Genomic DNA, 19,578 nt, shown 5'->3' with positions numbered 1-19,578 from the left:
CTTGGTCCAAACATTATAGCCCGACATAAAACCGGACCGAAGCAGGTGGCTCTGAATGACTCTTGAGGAAGTGTAATCCTTCTCATTCCGACATTCAACACATGGACAAAACATAAAGCCACCACCATGCTTGTTCGCATCAGCTGCATCTCGAAAAGAATGCACACCTTCTCTGTAAGCGGCTGTGTGTCGATCACCGTACATCCATGGATGGCTCATCTGCGTTATACGCAGTATATCAAATACAATCACGATCCTAAAAATTAGTACCGCACGGTCTAAACGAGGAAATATAGTTGCTAACCTTTTAGAATAAGTAGAAATAAAGAGAAAGAGGTTTAAGCGTAGCTCAGACATCTCATATCGTAGTTGTGTTCGGTGAACTGAAGCGGCATCGCTTTAACACACATTTCAACAAACACCTCTAGTGCATGAAAAAAATGGAGAGCTAGCACACACCCACACTCTTCCATCCAAGAAAAATGCAAGGAAGAGGGGAGAGGGGGGCTGTGCTATATATAGGCAGAGGACGACACAAACCGGGACTAAAGGTGGCGCACATGCGGGCTGCACCCCGCGTAGCCCTTTAGTCCCGGTTTGTGTCTCAAACCGGGACTAAAGGGTCCTTACGGGCCGGGACTAAAGCCTCGAGGAAGGCATTGAGAATTGGGGCGACGTGGCCGGGCCTTTAGTCCCGGCCCAGAGGCAGGCCGGGACTAAAGGGTCCCAGCCAAAGGCCCGTTTTCCACTAGTGAATGATCCCAGTAAATAATAAAATACCATATTTATATCTTACTAATTCGAGTTCATTTGAACCTACAACACTCCATCAAAACATTTTACATCCACCTGTTTTACCCACTACCATGCTTGTACGTGGAGTTAATTATTGATCCTATCCGCTACTGCTTTCCTAACCTTATAAATAATGATCATATTTTGGCGTTGAACATGCACTGACCACTAAATCTTGTTGGTTGCGTGGCATTTCCCTAATAATAAAGCAAATTAATATGGTTTATTCTCCTATATGTGCACCAGCATGATTTTGAAGTATTTTATTTGATATCCTGCATGACGAAATGGCCCTTAACGACATACGAAAACATACAATGTGTTTTCCACATTTTTTAATACATAATATGTCTATATATGATTTAAAAAACATAGATCATATTATTAAATAATAAAGCTCCGCTTTTCAAAAAGTAAATCCCTTTGCAAATAATTTACTTCCTTGGTCCTAAAATTCTTGTCTTAGATTTGTTTACATATGAATGTATCTAGTCAAGTTTTAGTATTTAGATACATCTTTACCTAATAATAAAGAGGCTATCGCTTCTGTCGGAAAACCCACCGCCGTCGTTTTTTGCAAAAAAGCCCTCCTAATTTATGATAATTAGTCTGCAGTCCTGTTTTTACTGAGATAACGTTTTGTTTTTAACAGGAAAACCCCTATCCAATCCACATCCAGACCCGCCGTCGCACGCCGCCCCCTCCCTCCGGATCCCATCTCTCCACCGCCCTCCATATCCCGGCATCCTCCACCTCCGGCCATCCCTAGCGTAATTCACCTTCTCGTGTTGTTCCTCGCCCGTCCGCGGCAGTCTGATGGCGGCACTCCGTGAAGTGGAGGCTGGACGAGGAGAAGACTGGCGGGGGCGGGTAGGGGGAGAAGAGGGGCGGGGACTGAGAGGAAGAGGGGGCGACATGGATGGAGGCGGAGGAGGAGACCGCGACACTGCGGGAGGCCCTAGCGGTGGTAGAGGGCACCACGACGATGCTGCAGGGCGAGATGGAGGAGGAGCGCCTCACCGCGACCAGCAGAGGGAGAAGGTTGAGGTCCAGATGGAGCTCCGCCAGTTTCGCCTCTTTGGCGCTCAACGCCGCCGAGATCGACCACCTTCGCGCCCTCATCGACGACGGTGCGCCACCTCGTGCGCGTCCGCTACAGGCTCCACGCCTACCAGCGGGCGTGCCTCCACCTCGGCATCCCGCTTCCCGACAACGATGAGGTCGAGTGGCATGGCCATGGGGACGACGAAGGTTTCCTCGAGGGCGAGGGCGAGGACAGGGAGTACTACAATGACGATGGTTAGGATGGCAGCGAGGAGGACGTGGTGGGCGCGGATCTGCAGCGCCAGATCTGCCTCCTCGAGCACGACCAGGATGGGGATGTAGTAGGTGAACCATCCCTGGAGGAAGATGATGACGCTCACCAGTATGTAGATGAGGAATTTCTGGAGTCGAGTGGGCAGGAAACACACGGATTTTGTGATGACGAGATGTTACATGAGAAGATTGTGGAAGAAAGGAGCCACCTCTGTAATGATGATGAGTTGCCAGGGTCTCCCATTACTGGATATGGCCTTGAAGAAGGGGGAAGTGATGCCGATGGTACTAGCAATAGCAATGACATGGTCTACATGATCAACAAGGTGATGGTGCTAGCAGTGGCAATGACATGGTCTACATGATTGCTCCATCCTCTACCTCTTAAACTCAGAAATAAAAAAAAGGTCGTTGGCATATCACTGTCACTGAATAAGATCTACTAGAGATGAAGAGGACCAGAATGTTTTTTTATTATTGAGGACATACATAATACATATAGATAAATTTGGATCATTTATAATTAAGAGATTTCTTGCGAAAAATATTAACTCTGTCCAGCAATGGGCAATGTCGAAGTAATAACATGAATTTGTTGAACAGAACCTTCGTTAACTGAATAGACTTACGGATAATTAACAATGTCAAATAATTTCAAATCAACAAATGTGGTCATCGCCATTGAAGATGGTGTTTTTTTTCTCCCGTTGCAACGCACGGGTCCTGTTGCTAGTCCATTACTAAACAAAGTTAAGACAAGAATTTTAGGACGGAGGAGTATATCTGAGTCTTGTTACAGTAAAAAAAATAGTTTCGGTGAAGGAAGGAAGAACAAAGCGACGGATTCGGCCCAGCAGCAATGCGAGCCCATGCCAAGAACAAAGCTGTACGCGCACGGCCTGTCACGGCAGGCAAGCAGACGAGAACCTACCCGAAATCCCTCCGCCGCCGCCGCCGCCGCCGCCACCGCTGCCGGCCGCCATGCTCCGCCTCCGGAGCCGCATCGTCTCCCATATCCTCTCCTCTCCGTCCGCCTTCCGCGTCTCCCCGCCCCACCGCCTCCTCTCCGCCGCCGCGGCCCCCATTTCCCCGACCCAGCGCTTCGCCGTCGAGGAGTACCTCGTCGACACCTGCGGCCTCACCCGAGCCCAGGCGGTCAAGGCCTCCACGAAGCTCTCCCACCTCAAGTCCCCCGCCAACCCGGACGCCGTGCTCGCCTTCCTCGCCGGCCTCGGCCTCCCCCGCTCCGCCGTCGCCGCCGCCGTCGCCAAGGACCCGCGGCTGCTCTGCGCGGGCGTGGACAGGACCCTGGCCTCCAACGTCGTCGGGCTCACGACCCTCGGCCTCTCCAGCTCCGACGTCGCGCTCTTCGTCAGCATCGCCGGCGAGCCCTTCCGGTTCAAGTCCATCGTCCCCAAGCTGCAGTACTACCTGCCCCTCTTCGGCTCCTCCGGCAACTTCTTCCGGGCCCTCAAGAAGAGCTCCCACCTGCTCACCGCCAACCGCGACAGGGTCGTCGAGCCCAACGCCGCCTTCCTGCGCGAGTGCGGGCTAGGTGCTTGCGACATTGCCAAGCTCTGTATGGTTGTGCCAAGGATCCTCACCGCAAAACCGGAGCTTCTCCGGAGGATGGTGGCACGCGCCGAAGCTCTAGGCGTGCCCCGCGGCTCTGGCATGTTTAGGCACGCGCTGCAGGCCGTCTCGTTCAAAAGCGAGGACAAGATCGCCGCCAAAGCAAGCTTCTTGAAGAAGATATTCAGGTGGTCTGACGCCGAAGTGAGCCATGCTGTGTGCAAGGCTCCGATTGCGCTGAGGAAGTCAAACAGCTCGCTGCAGGAAAGGTCCGAGTTCTTCCTCTCCGAGGTGGGGCTGGAACCGGCCTACATTGCTCATCGCCCGGCATTGCTCTCTTATAGCATGGAGGGCCGACTCAGACCCAGGTACTATGTTATCAAGTTCCTTAAGGCAAAGGGATTGCTAGATCAGTACCGGGACTACTATAATATAGTCATGCTGAGCGACAAAGTATTTATGGAGAGGTTCATATGCCCTCACAAGAAGGCTGCACCGTGCCTTGCTAAAGACTATGCAACTGCGTGCAAAGGGGAAGTGCCAACTAATTTCAGATTTACATGAACCAAGAAGAGGCTATGGAAATTGGTAACATGTGTATCGAGCAACAAAGCTTTCACTCTGCATTGTATGCTGGTAACTCTTGTCTCAGTATTCATTGCCTAGGTTGATGTTGGCTACCCATATTTTATAGTATATCCATGACATGCCAGTTTCGTCATTGCAAATTCTTGATGTAACTGATAATTTGATTCCTGAACCCTGATATGATGTTCTTGTTATTCCTTAGAGTTGATTTTAAAAAAATGAGAAGTCTCATATGTTTGTGTTTCTAACTAACGTTGGGGATCATGGAAATTGCATGTGTGCGTAGACCAACTTTCGGATCAAACCAGGACCCAGAAAACCAGACATAGCAGAAGAGCCCTTTGTCGCTTTCCACTAAAAATATCAGCGTGATCTGCTTTCATGGCAACATTTATTTAGCATGTCCCGTTTTGATTTCATTGTATTTCTTGTCCCATCATATTTTAGGTAGTACTAAGCTTGCAGTTCAATGTTCAGTATTTAGATTATCCTTAGAACACTGGTATGTGGGTTAGTACTAACTACCAAGTTTGCAGTTCAATGTTCAGTATTTCAATTATGCTTAGAAATATATTTCTAATGGATGTCTGTTTTCTTAACCTTTTGTTTTCTTTCCCCTTATTGTTCTAAAGATTCATCATCTTTTTTTCTAAATATCACAGTTGACGTTTCTTTACTTTAGAAGTTTTCAAATTTGGAAACGTAACCTAGGTGGGACTAATCCATGATCTACAAATGAATTAGTTTTATCATTTATATAATTCATTAATCTTCAAAACAAACTAATGGAGGTGCCATGAATAACAAGAAAATCTAATGATGATTGAGCTAACATTTGTTATTGGGAACATATGAAGAACAAAAGGATACAAAGTTTTTCTTCTACAACTGCAGCTTGCATGGAGGCGGGTGTCTTCTCCTCATATCTATCCACTATTCGGTGATTGCATATGTAGCACCGTTGTTCACAAAACCACATACATATGTTTAGGCAGCAAAAGTAGCCAATGTGAAATCCTTGGTTTAGTATATTTCGTAATGCCACAAAATTCAGCCCAATATGTTGCTTTGACACGACACTAAGACCTTTGACCCCTTGTCCACCCTGACATAAAAAGTGGCAAATTATATTGTTTAGTGATGTAAGTATGTGTTCTGATTGTGCTTAATGAGCAACAGGGGTCTGAGCCGAGTCATACCTGAAGCGAGCCGAGCCGACTGAACTTGGCTTGTTGGCTGAGCGAGCTGAGCCGCCTGAACTTGGCTTGTTGCCTGAGCGAGCCGAGCCGAGCCGAGCCGCCTCAGAGCAAGCCAAGGCCAGGCTCGGATCAAGCTCGGCTTGGATCAAGCTCGGCTCGTGTCCAGCCCTACACAGAGAGATCTACTGTATGCACTGTATTTTTTATATTATTATTGTGGATGTGTCTGCATTCTCTCTCAGCATAACATCCTGTAAAAAGCATTCGTCTATTTGCTGAGATCTGCTTCTTTACGTAGTGCCTTCCCTCATCACAGAGTTACTCGGCGCAGTCTATTCGGGTGATCATCGAAATACAAAGATATGATTTAGAACTTGGCATTTTCTTTTGCCATAAGATACTGCTATCCGATAAAAAGTACTGGCGTTCAGTCCTTTGTACAGTAGGTAGTCTGTCTGAACAACATTTATATTGTGTTGCAACAGTTTACGTTTATATTGTTTCTAGCTTGCAGCCACAACGATTTTGCCAATATCCAGACCTTGCAAAAGAAAACAGTATGCACATCCATTATCTGGCATATGCATTCAGTCCTTTTTCTGTACTGCTCACAAAAACAGGAGACCTTACATATTTATGGAATCTGGGTTCATTTCTTATTTATGGTTTGCAAGTCCTCGCAAATGCGAATTTGGGTTCTGATTGTTTTTTTTTAAATGGCTGTAGGGCCTTCCCATAGCGCATTCCTTCCTTATTTTTGAAGTGTAAGCAAACATATTGTACAAAAACAAATATATAGAAAATGGATCGGAAATAGTGAAGGTAAAATAGAAATGAAAACTAGGAAAAGAGAAAATAGAAAGATGGATGACCAGCTAAATAATTAAACAAATGTGGCAAAATAGATAAAACTTGATAACTAAACAAAAGCAGAAAACAACAAAGGGTATGTTGAATGTCATTGTTCCCCATGATGGGCGTAAAAAAGATCGTCTGACATTTGACTAAAGAGGAAACACAAGCCTGGGTAATGCTGCGTCTTGAGTTGGTCTTAATCGTCAAAATAATAATTTAGATTGAAAAACTCTAACCACTCTACTACCTAGATTTGCGTACATCTTGAAAACGAATTAACATTGTTTTGCCCAAATTTTGATTATTAAACTAAAGGTAATTCAAGTAAAAAAAAGGGACTGGTATCCGAAAACGTTGTCCAAATCCAAGACACTTAGGGCCAGTTCGTTTGGTCACTTAAAAATGTTGTCCGAAAATAAGCTTTCATTTTTTTTGGAACGGAAACATGTCAAAATTTCAACTCACGGACAAAAATTCCAAGAAACATTCGTGTTTTTTTGTTGTTGTTGTTGAGAAAATCCAAGAAACAACATTCTTATGCAGCCCATTCTGGTCCAGCCCACAAACACACAGCAGCCGAAATAACAGAAAGCAATCCATCAGAAATACCTCCGTCGCCGCCGGCGCCGCCGGCCGCCGCCTGCGCCATGCTCCGCCTCCGTGAGTGCTTTGTTTCCTATATCATCTCTCCTTCCTCCACCTCTTCCATCTTGCCACTCCGCCGTCTCCTTTCCGCCGCCACGGCCCCCGTTTCCACGAACCCTAGCAGCTTCGCCGTCGAGGAGTACCTCGTCGGCACCTGCGGCCTCACCCGGCCCCAAGCCCTCAAGGCCTCCAAGAAGCTCTCCCACCTCAAGTCCCCCGCCAACCCCGACGCCGTCCTCGCCTTCCTCGCCGGCCTCGGCCTCTCCGGCGCCGACGCCGCCGCCGTCGTCGCCAAAGACCCGCTTTTCCTCTGCGCCGGCGTGGACAAAACCCTGGCCCCCGTCGTCGCCGGGCTCACCGACCTCGGCCTCTCGCATCCTGAGATCGCCCGCCTCGTCTCGCTTGCCCACTATGGCTTCCGAACCAGGTCCGTCGTCTCCAAGGTGCAGTACTGCCTGCCCCTCTTCGGCTCCTTCGACAACTTCCACAGGACGCTTCGGCGCGGACCCTGCCTTATCTCGTCGGACCTCGGCAAGGTGATCAAGCCCAACGTCGAGTTCCTGAGGGAGTGCGGGCTAAGTGACTGCGATATTGTCAAGCTGTGTATCCCTGCGCCGAGGATGCTCGCCACCAACCCGGAGCGCCTCCGGGCGATGGTGGCATGTGCTGAAAGATTAGGTATACCCCGTGGCTCTGGAATGCTTAGGCAAGCGCTGCAGGCTGTTGCGTTTCTCGGCAAGGAGAAAATCGCTGCCAAATTGGAGTACTTGAAGAATACCTTCAGGTGGTCTGATGCCGAAGTGAGCATTGCTGTCTGTAAGGCGCCGATGGTGCTGAGGAAGTCAAAGGAATCTCTGAAGGGCAGGTCCGAGTTCCTGTTATCTGAGGTGGGGCTGGAACCCATGTACATTGCTCATCGACCGATAATTCTCTGTCTTAGCCTGGAGGGCCGGGTCAGGCCCCGATACTATGTTGTAAAGTTCCTCAAGCAAAGTGGACTGCTAGGCCGTGACCCGAGCTTCTATACTGCTGTCATGGTGACCGAGAAGGCATTCATGGAGAAGTTCATATGCCCTCACAAGAAAGCTGCACCACACCTCGCCCAAGACTATGCAACTGCTTGCAAAAGGGGAGATGCCGACTAGTATCATATTTAGATGCACTGGAAACAGGCTATGAAAATTGGTTACTCTGTATGTCGCAACAAAGTTTCCACTTGGCAGAGTAATCTGGTAATTCCTGCTTCGGTGTACTTCGGCAGGGTAAGCTGGTAATTCCTGCTTCGTTGTACTTTGGCTAAATGGATGTGCTGATGTTGTATTTTCTTAGAGAAGATCTCTGAAAATGAGAAGTCCATGGATACATTTCTGTTTCTGACATCATTGGAAGATCATGGAAACCAGAAAACAAAAGAAATGTATCACTACTATGGTCTGCTTTCATGCCAAAGTTTATTCGTGCATGTTCATTTTCAGTTGCTTGTCTTTTAGATTCCATCATACTCCTATGATACTTTGTTTAATATTTAGATTATACTTAGAAATAAACTTCTAATGGGTGCCTGTTTGTTTTTTTTGCCTTTTGATTTCTTTACCATTTTTCCTAAGGATATATTCTCTTTGTTGCTAAATACCATAGTTGACCTTTACCTTACTTTAGGTTAGAATTTTCAAATTGGAAATGGTAACCCTGGTGTGCTTTTGGAAGGACACCTGCTCGAAGCTCTGACAGCACGTGCGACCTAAAAAAGTGCATGCCCCACTGTTAATAATAGTCCTGGAAGGGACTGAAACTGGTGGTATTCTGCTATTTTGGCATTGCATTTCTAACTTCCATGCTACAGTAATAGGCTGAGCTGATCCATGAATCGCTAGCTCTTGTTGACAAGTTTCATGGGGATCCATCCAGCATGGAAGCTGCAGTCTGGTGGTCTCCAACGTCACGTCCTCTCTAGTATTACTACGTACCAACGTTTCCGATAGCATGCAGCCTTGAAACATCTTTTATGAATTCTGGATGCACACGCATGGACAAGAGGCATAATTAAAGGAGATCTCCTAACTTTCTTTTCCTGAACTTCATGACCAAAATAGACAAGAACTGTTGTATATGTGATTGAGGTGAGTTGTATGTTTCTCAGGTTTACATTGCAATGACCACTGTTCTTAGAAACACAAAACTGAATTTCTATACTAGTCCCGCATGGTTTATTTCCCTCGGCAAGGTTTTGGGCTGGTTATCAAAATCCAACGACTTGATTTAAAACTTAGCATCTTCTTTTACCGTAAGGTACTACTCCAAAAGTTCTTGGAAGAGTAAGATGTCTATGGCTGAAGACTAAAAGAATCAACGTTATCCTGTCTTACCACCGTTATGGAGAAAACAAGGGGTGCAGCTTAGTTGGGCTTACTGTTCAGATGCGCATGAGTTCTCATCTTTTGGTTTTCCTTTTCTTATCTTTTGGTGAACCCTTTCAGAAACAGGCAATGTGTTGGTGCACAGATGTAGGTTTTAACTTGCAGCCAGAACCATTTAACAAGTATCCACATCTTGCAAAAGTAAAGGGAGTATCCACATATACTATCTGACATATAAATTCAGTTCCTTTTCTATCTCACACAACAGGAGACCTATGATCTGGTGTTATGAGCGTTTTTGTTACAGATAGTTCTGCTTTAGTTTTATTCTGTTGCAGTTAATAATGCATCTTCCCATGGTGCCCAAGTTGATAACCAAAAGCATCCGGTACTGTGGGACAATAAGCCAAGCGTGATAGTGACGGTCAGGTCTGGGCATGCCCGGTAGTACTCCACGATTCATCTGGGTCCCCCCCCCCCCCCCCCCCCCCCCCCCCCCCCCCCTCAGCGGTGGGTGAGCCGGAGCGGTGTGTGTGCCTTGTACCTGTATGAAGCGGAACTTTTTGCCGGCCTGGATGGCATGGCTGAATGGTCTCATCTAATTTTATTTTTCCAAATCATGGTTGCACGAATTATGTGTTGTCTTGTCATTTCCATTTTTCCCATGTTCCGATTTTAAGAGCGATTTGGGAAGTATCGGTGCTCAGTGATGGGCTATCTTCAGATACGTGGAGATGGGTCAGCTTAGTGAGCTCATGCTCTCCTTCAACTAAGAAATATATGTTGCCTCAAACTCGCCTTACTCTTTGATTTTGTTTTCTTCTGAGAATTGCTCCTCTTTCTAGCTGGCGGATTTATTATTTTGTTAGTAAGAAATCCATCTATGTAAATGCGATTTATATTAGCTTCTTCTGGCCATTGGTTGATTTCGTTAGTGAAGTTCTGCACTTGCATATCTTTTCCTCATTGCTTCATGCCACTAGTAAATTTCGCGCCTTGCAGTTAGCTCTTCATAGCTGCAGAATTGGAGAGAGTTCCATCCAAAAGTTTGCAAAATTTATAATGTCATGGTTATATTTTGCCTCTGTTCTATGTTCTGTTTTCTGCTTGTCATCTTGTTTACATATTCTTTGTAAGTGCTTCCTTGTGTTGGCGTTCTTGTGCTTTGGTTGTCAGACTGCCGCTGTTTATGATTTGGTAACAACTTTCCTTGTTGTTCCCCTCGTATTTTCTGTTATTTCCATACAGGTTAATCGGGAGTGCATATACAAAGAAGAGTACTGTTTTCATTGTAAGACAAATGTAAAGACCAATTGCAGGTCTTAGCAAAAGCAGAGCCTAAGCGATCAGACCAATGACTGTTGTAGATATTTTTTAGAAAGATGATAGACACACTGTCGTGAGTGTTTATGATATCAGCTCTTGTTTATATCTTTAAAGGCTACTTTCAAACTGAAATCAAGATTGTTACCTGCTAGTAAGCTGCAGATACTAATTGCCATCTGTAACCCAGTTTGAGAAGTAGAGATCATAGAGATCATTTGACCTGCAGATACTGATCCCAACCTATTTTGAACATTTGATTAGTTGTGTCTGGAGCTAGCCATGTGCAGTACCAGTTATGTCTGATTAACCGTGCGTTCCACTTATGTTATCATCTCCGATCCCTGCTTCCAATGTCCTAAATTTTGACGACAATGGCTGTCGTTGACAATTTTGTCATGCCTAAATCCAAAATGGTAGGCACACAGTTTTGAATTTTTATTGTCTTTGGCTAAATGGATGTTGGTTGTCTTCAGTACGCCCATTAAAATGCTAGTTTTGTCATTGCTAACTCCTATTAAATACATAATTTTATTTCTCAACCTTGATATGTTGATGTTATCGTTCCTTAGAGAAGATCCCTGAAAATGGAAGTCCATGGATATATTTGTGTTTCTGACTTCTGTGGAAGATCATGAAAATCGGGGAAAAAAATGATGTGTCGTTTTCCACCGAAATGTACCAGTATGATCTGCTTTCATGCAAACTTTGATTCATATAGGATAGTTAATTATTCTTATTTTATTTTATCTCTGAGAATTACCCTTCTTTTTACCCCCTGATTTTATTCTTTCGTTAGTAATAAATCCATGTATTTTAATGCGACTTAGATAAGCTTCTTCTTGTCATTGGTTGATTTAGTTAGTGAAATGCTGCACTGGCTTCTCTTTCTCTCCTTGCTTCATGTCATTAGCTAAATTCATACCTTGAAGTTAGCTGTTCATAGCTGCAGAATTGCCAGAGTTCCATCCAAGAGTTTGCAAACTACTGGAAACAATATCATGTGTAAATTTTATATTGTTATGGTTATGTTTTGCCTCTGTTTTATGTGGTTCTGTTTTCTGCTTGCCATCTTGTTACAAATTCTTTGTTACTGCTCCTTTGTATGTTAAGATGCCCAGGAGTTTTCATCCTTTTGGTTGCACATTCTTTTTGGGTTTCCTTTCGGTGTAGAGAGTGCAACTCTGTCTGGTTACTGGGAAGTGATCCCTTTTGAAACCAGTACCTGCCATCTGATATAGTCAACATTGTGTTGTTTAACAACAGTTTATGTTTGTACAGTTTCAGTCTCCAGCTTCAGTGTCATAACAAATATCCACATCATGCCAAGGAGTTTCCTTTTCTAGTACTCCCTCCGATCCAAAAATAAGTGTCGCAGTTTGGAACTAAGGTTAGTTCAACCGTAGTTCAAAACTGTGACATTTATTATGGATCGGAGGGGAGTATCTGATATCTAAATGCACTTTCTTTATACTGTTCATAAAACAGGATACTTATGATTTGGTGTTATCAGCATGTTCCTTATATTTAGTTCTGCTTTGGTCAGGGGATGAAGGGACCGGGAAGGATGGAAATCATGGCAGCCACCAAGAAAAAATATCTCACTTTTTCATGGCCTGCCTCTACCTTGAAATTGTTGTTGGCACATGTTTTATTTTAGCGCTTCACCAAGACAGTTGCGGAACTTGCTGATAAGATGCAAGAAGTTGAGGTAATTGGAGGTAGTAGTCTATGCTTAGTGTACTGACTGATAAAATGTACTAATGCCTAAGATGCAATGCCCTTTTTCTACAGCAATGACTGCTGTAGATATTTCCTAGAAAGATGATAGACACACTGTACTGAGTGTTTAAGATATCAGTTGTTGTTTATATTAAACTGAAATCGAGATTGTTACCAGCCACTAAGCTGCAGGTACTAATTGTAGAGTATTACCAGTTATGTCTGATTAACCGTGCATTCCACTTATGTAATCATCTCCGGTCCCTGCTTTGCCTGCCTGAATCCCTGTGTTCCACTGCAGGAGTAGTAAGAATTGTGGCGATGGAGATTTTGGCAGGAAATTACCATGCAGCTCTTTGATACTGTTTGTTCTAGTCTATGCATTGCTGTTCTTGTGTATGCTTCCCCGTTGTAGAAGCTGCTGTATGTAGACTTGAAAGCTTTGCATAAAAAAAAATCCATATATCTAAATGCTGTCAGTTTAATATTCGATCGATGAACGTGGTGCTGCTACTGTTGTTCCGAATTTGGATTACTACATGGCCAAGGCATCTGTTTCGGTTCTGTTAATCCCCATCCATCCATCGTAGCATCCTGTAAACATTTTTTTTTTACGAATTGACTGGATGCGCTTTCAATCTAGTCACAGCAAGTTGAGCAGAAAATAGATACTCAACACTAACAGCAGAGTACGATTCGCGTATCATATACTACATAATTAAAGACATCCAGAAGTGTGCATGCACGCATCTATAGAACGAGACGAAGTATTTCCAGACTCTGCTGCCTGCTTTAACATGCACTGATCGAAACGCCCCCATTGAAAAATAAAACTAAGTGCGTCAGGTTTGCAGTACCCGAGAAAAGAAATCAAATACGCAAGAGAAATGCTAATAAAAACGTTGTACAGGAAAAACAGACCATCAAGAGGTGGATGGATCCAATGGATGGCTAATGAACTGTAACAGAGGGATGCCTTGGTTGCAGACTTGCGGCGCTCTTGAAAGCAGACTCGACTTCAGCACGTACATCTTTCCGATTTTTTTTGCTATTGTAGCTATGCCACACGTCGATGTGCTGGAGGCAGGGCAGGCACTCCATGCCGACTGGTGCAGCGCCTCTCCACTCTGTCCAGCTGGATGTCAGTTCGAGCCTTTGTAGCTTGGGCATAGCTCCTGCCTCGAAGCTCAGATACGCAGTGACATCTTCGTCAGACCCAAACGAAAATTCCTCCAGAACTGGGAACAACCCCATGCCAACCACAACTTTTTCTTGGGAGACATCCGACACGTGGAGGCTGACATAGACAAGGGTGGGGAGCTCACCAAGAACACCAACCTCATCACTCGACATGCGCAACACACGCAGATTGAGTATCCGGAGGCAACATAGTTCACCAATCCATTTGGGAACTCTTCTGAACTCCCAGTTGTGCAGATAGAGTTCCTGGAGACGGAAAGGAGGATCATGTAAGGAGTCCAGCTGGCTGTCAGGGTCACTGCATCCACGCTCCCAATTTATCTCGAGGCGCTTGAGGTCTCGGAGCATTCCGATGGAGGAGACCAAAGCATCCTCTTGTTCCAACGTCAAGCACTTGATGTAATGCGTGCTTAAGTACAATTCCTTCAGATTGGTCAGCTCACCAAGGCCTTTGATATCCTCCAGCGAACTCTTCGACATGTCCCAACAACGCAGGGTGCAGAGTGATTTCATCTTCTTGATCCCTTCAGGCAGCCCTACATCCATTGGAAGCTCCAGATGAAACAAGTTGACCAAACAACTTATGTCTAAAGGAAAGCTTTGGGTCACCTTGCAATGTACCATCAGAGTTTGCAAATGCACGAGACCTTGAATTTCTGTTGGGAGTGCTACGACTGATAAATAGGATGAAACTTTCAAATATCTCAGTAAAAACAAATGGCTGATTGCAGTGAGGTCGACTGTCGTTCGCAAACATGAAGGGAAGTCAAAGGCAAGCACCCGTAGATACTTAAACTGTGACAAGGGAGGTGTGTATTGGGACTCTTCAAACCGAGCATATGATCGAACTTGTGACATGCTAGTAGCAGGGGTCTCTGACGTTGCACCAGCTACACCTGATTGGAGGGATAATCGACGAACCATGTACTCAGAACTGTGCAATCTTGCCACGTCTTCATAGTTATATGCTACACTGATAAAATTATCTTCTGCGCTCTTGCATAGGATCAAATCAAGCATCATATCGTGCACAGTGCAAGAAAGTACTTCCCCATAAGATGTTCTTCCGGGCTGAATCATACTTCTATTGACAAGCTCGTTGAAATAACTTTTCCCAACATCATCCAAATCCGCTCCATGAAAACTACAAACAAAGCCTTCGGCTATCCATTGCAGAACCAGGTCATCCTTCTCAATCTCACGGTCTTCTGGATACATGCCAAGATACAAAAAACATGGCCGAAGATAAACAGGAAGATGCATGTAGCTAAGATCCAGTATACCCCTCATCTCTTCCAAGGTGGGTTTTGTGGCAGACTTGGCACCAAGAGAATTCATTATGCTCTCCCATTCACTCAACGGTCTTGCTTCACGGCTAGCTAATAGGCTAGCTATGGTGATAATTGCAAGTGGCAATCCGCCACACTTCTTAAGAATTTGAGCTGAAATTTCAGTAAACTGTGGTGGGCAGACATTTTCGGGCCCAAATACTCTACTAAAAAATAATCTTCTTGAGTCTTGCTCTTTGAGTGGCTTCATACTGTAAATGCAGGCACGATCACTCAAACATGCTGTGGCAGCTACGTCATCCAATCGTGTGGTTACGATCACTCTACTTCCATTAGCATTGTCTGGAAAGGCACACCTAATAGTATTCCATGCCGATTGATCCCACAAGTCATCAACTATAATTAAGTACCTATTGCAATTCATAAATTATATCAGTATATGGTTGTAAGGTACAGAGAAGCATCAAAACTAAAATGAAGGAAACAAAGTATGATAATAAGTACCTATTGCAATTCATAAATTATATCAGTATATGGTTGTAAGGTACAGAGAAGCATCAAAACTAAAATGAAGGAAACAAAGTATGATAAGAATGATGTCAGATGTCGGTACTAGAAGAAAATATACCTCTCATGTTTGAGGTGCTCTCTGAGGCGGTCAATAATGCCTTGCAACTCGTAAGCATGAGAAGTATCCCCCATCCCAAACTCTTTTTGTAGGCCACTGAGAAGGGTTTTCACATCTGGCCTTTGGGAGACCGAGAAAAATGCCTTGCATGTAAACTGCGCTCCAACTTCATCATACACTTGTTTGGCAAGCGTGGTTTTTCCCAAGCCTCCGAACCCCACGATGGAAAGCACTTTGAGTTTCTTCTCAGAATCCATCAACAAACTGACCAGCTCTTCTTTCGGGCCATCAATACCAACAAGGCCTGCTGCCTCTTTGTAGAGCGCTGGGATCCGGGGATCCACGACCACAATGCCTGGACTTGAATTGATGCACTCATCAATTTTGTACCTCTCGCGCCGAGCATTCGCCTCCACCGCAAGAACCTTGAGGTCCTCGATGCGGCTGGCGATCTGATGGCGCCTCCCCAACCTCCTGAGGCGCTGAGCCATCTTCCTGACGAACCCTTTCTTTTCACGGGCACCTTCGATGTCATGAATGAAGTCATCGATGCAGTTCTCCATATCATAGGACATCTCCCTGATGTGGTCCCTCCAGTTCTTGGCGGATGGATGGATGTTATCCATGAGCTCCATGGTGTCAAGAAGAGCTTTCATGGCGCTGAGCTCGGCCTTGAGGAAGGCTGCCTGCTTCCTGACCCCCGTAAGCTTCTTGTACTCTTCACCGAGAAGCTGACTGAGCTTGCCCAGCAGCGGGTTCAACGCCCCCATCGTCGCACTGGCTGCCATGCCGATTTGTACCGCTCCTCTGTCCTTCCCTCCTGCGGTGGCCTCGAACCAGAGGAACCAGAGAAAGAGATAGAGGAGGTGGGCAGCGGATCGTGGAGAAACTCGTCGCAGGAGGCGTGCGCCGCCGTTGCCGTAGCTGGGGAGTGGAGAATGTCCACCTGAGCTCCTCGCCACTGGATCTGGATGTGAGAGGTGAGGAGAAGATGTGAAGGAGAGGTGGAGAAGAGGCTCAGTGGAGATGGTGATGGATTTGGAATGGGAGAAGTGGCTCAGCCTTGTGCAAAATGTGGTTCATACTATAGCACTGCTGCTGGGTTTGAGCGAGAGAAGAAGGGATGAGAAAGCTGTCTTGTGCAAATGGTGGTGCATACTATAGCACTGCAGTCCAGGAGTATATCTTATGTTTCCCTCGAGATTCGCATGTGGGTTAGTTAACTCAAAACAGTCTGTATACATTGCACTGCACTAGGAGTTAATTACTACACAATTGGAAAATTTGTTTTATTGATACTAGTACTCCTAGAGATCCACGGTAAGATAAACTACTCCAACCATGCATTTCTATACTTGTTGATTCTGGGGTGGTTCAAAGTACTGGCCATGCCTCGTTCACATTTGTACTCCTCGCCGAGCAGCTTGGTGAGCTTGCCAAGGAGCGGATCGATTCATCACACCTCATCGTAGCATTCGCTGCCTGGACCTGCATTCGTTACTCGGATCATAGCAGCTTGGTGAGCTAGCTACATTTGTGTTTGTGTGTGGCAATGCTTGCCAGAAAGCAAAGGCTGCAGGTGAAGAAAGCAAATGCGCGCGCAATGATACTATACAAGTGCAGTCTTGTAAATTCGCTACGTACTTACAGTATTAGCACTAGTTAACTCAAAGCTGAGTGTACATCGCACTGGGAGTCGTTCATATGTAGCACACACTTTGAGAATTTGTTTAGTTGGTAGTACAGTCTTGGAGATCCAGGCTAACTAAGATTAACTAGTCGTCAACCCGTGCGTTCACACGGCCTAGTTATTTAATGTTACATTACAATCTATATACCATAAAGCGATGGGTTTTGTACATTTACATTGGGACATGTCATCTGATAATTTTCTTTCTAATATGTCACAAAGGATTTTCGACATGGGGAATAGTAGGAGAATGTATTTCCACAAAGGAGTTAGCTGTCTGGAAATACAGTAGTCATTAGGTGACACCCGAAAGTAGAATGTGCTGGGATAACTTGATACTAAATCTTTATATTCTTTTATCCTTTATATATTTGAGGAAGGTTGAAGTTATTATTTCATCTCATTTTATAAGCATGTAGAGTAGCCTAATATATATTACTTACTTTTCTTAGGTGTACTCTGTATATGTATATGCTTGGTATTTTATATGTGCACAATGTCAAAATATTAGCATTTTTAGGTGTTATGGTCATCTCTGAAAACATTAAATTACATGAACTATGCAGTGCAGAGAAGATATGCTTTACAGAGAATTAGCATTCAAGTAATGATTAATATAATACAATGTATGTTGAAATACCAATTATCAGTATAATACAATGTAGGAAACATGGAATCCTAGCAATAGCTTGATTAGATCGGCAAATAACAAAAATTGACAGAGTGAAAGCTGGGTGCTAGGACCATCAGGAGTGGCTGCAAGCCCCGCCACTCCAGTGACCAGTCTCTAGTCTTCAGTCACAAAGCGTGCAACTCCAGCCAAAACAATTTTCGAACATGCTTCCTATCATTAGGAGAATAACTGGAAAATAAATGTTTCTTTAAAACTGTACATCAATACCAGAAATACACATTGACTGTGACAGATAAGAAAACGTAGTGCACACTCCCTTCTCCAATTCATCCTGAAATTAAGATGGTAATAAACATAGATTGTCCATTTTGTTGTATCAATCACATACAATCATACAATTACTATTCCTTGAAAGATATAGAGATAGATGATAATGCAGCAAGAGCTACCTTTCTGCAACCATAAACCAATGCTCTTTTATCCGTACACTACAATTAAGATGATTTGCTCATTACTGTCTCTATGTTGCCATAGTTTAACTGTTGGGTGTTATACAATGATAAGTTCTACCATGCATGTTACATGTGGATTCTCCGAGCATCATTCTCATGAACATATATACTATGATACAAAAGATACGGAGTCAAGAAAGAAAAAATACATAAGAAATTATCATTGGAAAATAATATAATTTATGTACTGTACGAATTCAACTATTGGTGCTTGAAGGTATATATCTACCATTCATGCTTGAAGGTCATCCAAGAATATGACTCTCTATAAAAATGTATAGTTATCAGCAACCATCATTCCGTAGCTTGTTAATGATCAATAGATCTAACCTATTTTAAGCAAAAAAAAGCACAATCCTTTCGACGCTATTTACTTCTTATAATTTCTTATACCGCAGGTATGTTGCCCTTTATGGATTTATACAGTTCTTGGTGTATACTACACTACAATTTTCTTTTGTAAAGTAAAAAATCATGAATGCTAGTGTCGGGCGGCCTAAGGCATCTCATATGTCAACCAATTATGCTAATTATCTTTGAATCAAAAAAATAGACGCCAAATAATTAGCACATCCCACTCAACTAAATACACACACCTCGAGGCATAAATCACATGGTTACAGCAGCAAACTGATACTTTCTTCATGTCCGACTAAGTTCCCTTCTAATCAGAAAGAAAAGGAAAATAGATCATACTTCTCAGTAAGATTGAATATAAACAAAAATCATATGATTCATGACAAACTGCCTGCTCTAATCTTTCAGCAATTAAACAACTGTTGCAACACAAATGCGTACAATCGGGAGTTCATAAGAAGTCAGATTTAACTATGAAGAGGTAGAAATAAGTACCTGATCCGATCGGAGAGGGAGAAACTGTTCTCTCATACCACAGGAAGACACCCCTGCTCACTCTCCTGTAACATTGCATGGCCATCCTCCTTCCACTGCCCCCTCTGCAAACAACCCCCCTAGCTGCACACAATAGCATTCAGGTAGGTTGAATTGAACTAATCTGATCTAACACTGGCGTGTAGCCTCAAACATGTGCTCACCAACATATTTAATATAAGTTTCAGACACAAAAAATATATGCATCTGCAATTGGTTAGGGACTGAATCAAATTTTTGGGAGAAGGAACCTGGGATCTTGAATTTGTCGAGATAGGATTGTAAGCCATTGGAGAATAAACCGACGGCAACACCATGTTCGATCTTGGATCAAAGAAGGCAGTGGACATCTTGGCTAGGA

At 44.2% G+C, this 19,578-nt stretch overlaps 3 protein-coding genes and 1 pseudogene across 3 annotated transcripts; 3 read left to right on the top strand and 1 right to left on the bottom strand.

Moving 5' to 3' along the window:
- The first annotated feature begins 866 nt into the window (after window positions 1–866).
- Window positions 867–2,477, top strand: LOC123404894 (annotated as a pseudogene).
- A 550-nt stretch (window positions 2,478–3,027) lies between these two features.
- Window positions 3,028–4,557, top strand: LOC123401836 (transcription termination factor MTERF8, chloroplastic-like). The gene has a single exon (XM_045095689.1). The coding sequence runs from the start codon at window positions 3,094–3,096 to the stop codon at window positions 4,246–4,248; it is 1,155 nt and encodes a 384-aa protein (XP_044951624.1). The 5' UTR covers window positions 3,028–3,093; the 3' UTR covers window positions 4,249–4,557.
- A 2,329-nt stretch (window positions 4,558–6,886) lies between these two features.
- On the top strand, window positions 6,887–8,445 carry LOC123401837 (transcription termination factor MTERF8, chloroplastic-like). Its single transcript, XM_045095690.1, has one exon. It carries the CDS (start codon window positions 6,974–6,976, stop codon window positions 8,114–8,116), a length of 1,143 nt encoding a protein of 380 aa, XP_044951625.1. The 5' UTR covers window positions 6,887–6,973; the 3' UTR covers window positions 8,117–8,445.
- A 4,663-nt stretch (window positions 8,446–13,108) lies between these two features.
- Window positions 13,109–16,326, bottom strand: LOC123402484 (disease resistance protein RGA5-like). Its single transcript, XM_045096405.1, has 2 exons — window positions 15,491–16,326; window positions 13,109–15,272 (listed from the first exon to the last, which is right to left on the bottom strand). Exons 1-2 carry the CDS (start codon window positions 16,276–16,278, stop codon window positions 13,325–13,327), a joined length of 2,736 nt encoding a protein of 911 aa, XP_044952340.1. The 5' UTR covers window positions 16,279–16,326; the 3' UTR covers window positions 13,109–13,324.
- Window positions 16,327–19,578: the final 3,252 nt, after the last annotated feature.

The sequence above is a fragment of the Hordeum vulgare genome, chromosome 6H, assembly GCF_904849725.1.
Source record: "Hordeum vulgare subsp. vulgare chromosome 6H, MorexV3_pseudomolecules_assembly, whole genome shotgun sequence".
In the NCBI taxonomy this organism is placed as follows: Eukaryota; Viridiplantae; Streptophyta; class Magnoliopsida; order Poales; family Poaceae; genus Hordeum; species Hordeum vulgare.
Note: the sequence above shows the minus strand (reverse complement) of the source record. Positions and strands in the feature narration are given on the sequence as shown.

Bases quoted from the DNA above. Each gene is read 5' to 3' on its own strand.
- LOC123401836 (XM_045095689.1), top strand. From the start codon at position 3,094: ATGCTCCGCCTCCGGAGCCGCATCGTCTCCCATATCCTCTCCTCTCCG.
- LOC123401837 (XM_045095690.1), top strand. From the start codon at position 6,974: ATGCTCCGCCTCCGTGAGTGCTTTGTTTCCTATATCATCTCTCCTTCC.
- LOC123402484 (XM_045096405.1), bottom strand. From the start codon at position 16,278: ATGGCAGCCAGTGCGACGATGGGGGCGTTGAACCCGCTGCTGGGCAAG. The intron at 15,273-15,490 runs GTATATTTTCTT...GAATTGCAATAG, and splicing joins GAGCACCTCAAACATGAGAG to GTACTTAATTATAGTTGATG.